The sequence below is a fragment of the Aplidium turbinatum genome, chromosome 8 (assembly GCF_918807975.1).
Source record: "Aplidium turbinatum chromosome 8, kaAplTurb1.1, whole genome shotgun sequence".
Taxonomy (NCBI): Eukaryota; Metazoa; Chordata; class Ascidiacea; order Aplousobranchia; family Polyclinidae; genus Aplidium; species Aplidium turbinatum.
Window position 1 is genome coordinate 16,487,002 of NC_137479.1, and position 5,075 is coordinate 16,492,076.

Consider the following 5,075-nt stretch of genomic DNA (forward strand, 5'->3'; position numbering starts at 1 on the left):
TTGTGTATTATTTCGCTGTTGTGTTTTGGATATGGACAGCTTTGTCTGATGCAAATAAATATTTTGTAGTACTCGTAATATGACGCCGGCGCCGAGTCAGTCTGGCAACTCTAAAGCTGATGTGACGCTCTCTGTACAGTACAGAGAGCGTCACATCAGCTTTTTCAAGTCCTTTAAACTTCCAAATTTTTTAAGTTTAACTATTGCCTGATGGACTGAGCTGTCTTGCTGAACTTTAGTCTTTCATATATTTTTCTTTCTGAGTATCCTTCTTCCTTCAATATAACAATTTTTGACCTCTCCACAGCTGATAAGCTCCCTTTTTGTGCCCATTTTTTTCAACAACAAATCTTGAAAAAGAGTTTAACTTTTTTATTTCTGAAAGAAATAGTTCATTTATAATGGCTTAAACAGAAGGCTCTGTTACATAACACTGCAATAATGGCATAAAACCCAATATGACATAACATTTAAAATGATTTCTATAGATTATTGTAAGAATCTAAAATTTTGACAGGTGGTCTTAAACTTTTGAGCACGGCTGTACACATGCAAGAACCTGCGCATAATTAAAAGGCATTGGCTATTTGACCGGCTCCGGTCTTTGAATCTGAAACACTATTTGACCGGTCATGACGTCACTAAATAAGCACTTTTTTCTTTTTCTCTTTCAAAGCAAAAGACGATAAGCGCCTTAAGTTTTAAATTCAACACGTTTTCTTCAACTGAGTCCGTGGCGCATACGTAACGTCTCGGGCTTCCTTTCTAGAGGGAATGAGTACGATCCGGAAGCGTTCTTTTTTTTTTTTTTTTTATCTACAAAAGGATACAAACTGATATGAATCTGAATGAATCAACAAGTGAATAAAAAAGTTTCAAAACGAATTAAAAAAGTTTTTTCTAGTCTTTTTTTAACAAATTCCTTTCATTTCTTAGCACAAATTCTCTGAAAAAATCACGCCTTCTAATAGGCTGTAAGATTACGTTTCGCTGAAGTCCGAAGTTAAAAATTAAATCCAGTCTCATTGTCGCACAACAATCAGTCAAGTTTCAAATCATCATCTCAACCAACCCTTCAAGACAACTTTCCACTTTCACTTTAGTACTTTACTACGCTACGGCTACGCTGAAGAGGTCGGGAGATCGAAACACTGGCCTTTGTCCGTAGTTGCTTTTCATAATGTCTTTTTAGACATTCTTTTTGGGTCAATAATGTCTTTTTAGATATTACTTTTAAAGAAATAAAAAGGAGTCAAAAGGCATGTAAAGAACGCTTCCGGATAGTATCGAACTCATTCCCTCTAGAATGGAAGCCCGATACGTTACGCATGCGCCACGGACTCAGTTGAAGAAAACGTGTTGAATTTAAAACTTAAGGCACTTATCGTCTTTTGCTTTGAAAGAGCACCAGGACTTGCAAGACTAACAAAACCGATACAGGAGATATTATTAAAACAGCATAGAAATATAGCCAAAACAATTCGTTGAAGGCTTTTTTAAGTCACGTAGATAATATTCGTAGTCAGTTAATTGTAACCCGCTTAGTCATAATCATAGGCATATATGCAACCCGTAGGCTGCTGCAGCAGACGGAGTAGCCTACTACATGTAGGTAATATTGTAAGCGCTCTTGAAACATCAGACAGAAAATAAATTAATAGAATGTTTAGTCGTTGTCAGTGTAGCCCAGCGGTCCAGAGTTAGGAAGGCAGCAACCTCGACAACATGGGCTCAGTGCCCCCGTCATCACTTTTCAGAACCGTCATCACATCAGAATTGCAGAAGACCTAATTTAACATATTGCTAGTTCTTTGACAAAAGATGGGAAAGTGGGGACAGCACAAGAAGAAATACAACAAAGATTGGGAAAAAGATACAAAATTTAAAGGTAAGCGCAATTATATGTCTGCATTGCGTGCAACTGAGGAGTAGGCCTATATTGTACCATGTAAAAGACTCTCTTTTCATTCAAATTGGTATTTTCAGATTGGTTAGAGGCTCATCCATCTGATGATTCTCAAGCAAAATGCCGTTACTGCAAAGTTGTAATACGAGCCCACAAGACAGATCTTGAAAGACATGCTGATACAAAAAGCACAAAACATCAATTAAAATGTTTTCAAATTGCCAGCAGCCTTCAATTTCTACTGTGTTTCCACGCGTTGATAGTATCAGTGTTAAAACTAAGCGAGCTGAGATAAAGATGGCTTGTCATGTAGCTGTACATTCATCGTTGCTTACTGCAGACCATTTATCTGAGGTACTATGCAGCATTTTCAAAGATTCTGACATTTCGAAAACCTTCACTTTGAAACGCACTAAGTGCACAGCATTGATCAACAATGTCATTGGCCCTGTATTTCATAAGCAACTTCTGCTTGATATTGGCAATTCACCTGTGTCACTCATAATTGATGAAACAACTGACATAAGTGTCACAAAGCAAATGAGCATTGTTGTTCGTTACTTCTCTGTCAAAAAGGAGAATGTGGTGTCACAATTTCTTGGGCTTGTGGAAGTTAATGACTGTACAGCTGAAGGGCTATTCAATACACTGACAGATGTACTGGCTAAGTGCAATTTGCCACTTTCCCAAGTCATTGGCATTGGTACTGATGGGGCAAGCACAATGTGTGGGAGAAATTACTCGGTGTATTCTTTGTTTAAGCAAGAAGTTCCAAATGTAATATTGGTAAAATGCATTTGTCACTCTTTGCATTTGGCTTGCAGCAACAGCATTGCTGTTCTGCCTCGGAATATCGAATTTCTTGTGAGAGAAACACATAATTGGTTTAGTCATTCGTCAAAAAGAAAGGACACGTACCAACAAGTTTACAGGGACTTGAATGATGGCGATAGCCCTCTTGTCATTCCTGGTATTGCAAATACCAGATGGATTAGCCATGCGCCAGCAATGACTGCAGTTTTAAACCAATGGGATGAACTGGAGCAATTGTTCAGGCAGGCTAAAGTCACTGACAGATGCTACACTGCTGAAATCTTGCATGGTATGTTTTGCGATCCTGTGAACAAGATGTATCTGCAGTTTATTCAGCCACTTGTCAAGCAGTTCAAGAGTATGAATGACAAGTTTGAAAGCGAGTCGGTTGATCCATTGAAACTGCATGATGAACTGTTTTTGTTTTTGCAATGCTTGATTACAAAAGTTGTAAACCCTAGTTTTTCAAATGGCAATTGTCAAAACATTCAAGGTTTTCTTAATAATTCCAGATGGGAAGAGCACTTGCTACACCTTAGTGCTTGCCAACTGGGCATCACTTTTCTGCAAAACCTAGAAAACGCTAATCTACAAAACCATGAAAAAACAGCAATAAAAGAAAGGGCCAGAATGTTTATTACCTCGGCCATCAAGGAAACTCTTAAAAGAATTCCTGAGAACATTGCCCTTTTTCAAAAAATGAAGTATTTGAAACCTGAAATTTTTTATTTGGAATCTTTTGGAAACTTCTATGAGGCGTTCAGCAGTGTTGTACGTTGACGGCGTCAACTTTTAGTTGACGCTGAGGCTAGCGCCGTCAATTTATTTTTCAGTTGACGGAAGTGATAGCGCCGTCAACTATTTTGCCGATTTTAAGCGTCAAGCGCTATGCGTCATTTTTTATTTTTATGGAAAAAAATGAAAAATCTCGTTTCACAATTAGAGTTTCACCTATGGTTTCACAATGTATTCTGGCCAGCGCGACTCATCCGAATTACCGGCTTTTGCGTTGGTTGGAATGGCTCCCTGGAATACACGCCGAAGAAGTTCGCCAAATGGTGATCAGTCTAGGGCCATTTTTATTTTGACCTAAAAAAAAAATTTTTTGACTTTATTTTGACCTAACGAAATTGCTTGTTTGTAAAGGTCACATTTCTTCCTTGAATTGATACTAGTTATCCAAACATAATGTTTTGTCGATTTCAGACCCAAACGTAATATTTTGTCGAAAAGTCAAGGTTTTTATGGATTATAAAAAGTGCGTCGTGTTTTTCGGCGATAGGAAAATCTCCACAAATCTGTCTAACTTTTGCTGAAGACGATTTAGCTTGGCTATTCCTAAAATCCAAACTGTTGATTTTCGAAAAGACTACGTTTGTGAAGATGGAGCTTTTTATAAAAAATATTTAAATACGTAACAATGAATAAACAATGGGCAATTTGCGATAAAAGGTACTGCTGATCCGTCAGCATTGTGACATATTTCCTGCTTTTAGGGGTTAATATGGTTTAATTGTGTCGCAGTTCCTGATTTACAATGTTTCCACGAGGATTTTGACAAAAATTACTTTCAAGAAACACAAAAAGTTTGTCAAAAGCCATAATTTGACAAATTTTGACTTTATTGTCAATTTTGACTTTATTTTGACCTATAAACTTCGTAGAAACAGTCCCCTAGGTGCTAAAAATAACTTTATTCTTGGATTCGTGGATAGACGAGGTCCTTAAAATTTTTTGACTTTATTGAGTTTTGCGGGCCCTAGTGATCACCCTTGTATTGAGAACGAGAGATCAGAGACAGAAAGCGAAAAATCCATGATCGGCTTCGCGGAACGTTGAAGATACTTTATTTCAAGAGCTTTATGCCTCTGAAAAGAGCGATGTTGGTGCAGTGAACCTGGTTAAAAGATTTATACATGCTAAACTATCACAGCACGTTAGGAACAATGATACCTTTCCGAGTAAACGTTTTCAATGTATTTTTGAAATACAACACACCAATACCAACCAGCGCTGCTGTGGAACGCATGTTTTCACTTGGAAAGGACAATAGCCTAGGCTATGCGTCCCAAACGCAGCAAATTGTCAGACAAACGTTTTGAAATGCTTGCTTTTTCTGTAAGGAAATAACTAATAGGCTAAGCAGCTAATTACAATACACTACAGTCTCAAAACATAATATCTGCTCTTTATTTTTAGCTATTGTTAGCCTAAACTTGGTTGAAATATTTCCGTTTTATGAGACGCTGGCAAAAAATAGCGCTAGAAATTAGCGCTGACGCTGACGCCGTCAATTTCTTTAAGAGCTTACGCAGTACTTTACGCCGTAAAGTTTTTAGGCAATTCGCGCTGACGC

General features: G+C 37.7%; 1 protein-coding gene across 1 annotated transcript; it reads left to right on the forward strand.

The window, feature by feature from the left end:
* The first annotated feature begins 1,841 nt into the window (after positions 1-1,841).
* LOC145776099 (protein FAM200C-like) lies at positions 1,842-3,499 on the forward strand. Its single transcript, XM_082587505.1, has 2 exons — positions 1,842-1,888; positions 1,987-3,499. Exon 2 carries the CDS (start codon positions 2,114-2,116, stop codon positions 3,497-3,499), a length of 1,386 nt encoding a protein of 461 aa, XP_082443631.1. The 5' UTR covers positions 1,842-1,888; positions 1,987-2,113.
* Positions 3,500-5,075: the final 1,576 nt, after the last annotated feature.

Excerpts from the sequence above, each read along its gene's own strand:
- LOC145776099 (XM_082587505.1), top strand. The coding sequence starts at position 2,114 with ATGTTTTCAAATTGCCAGCAGCCTTCAATTTCTACTGTGTTTCCACGC.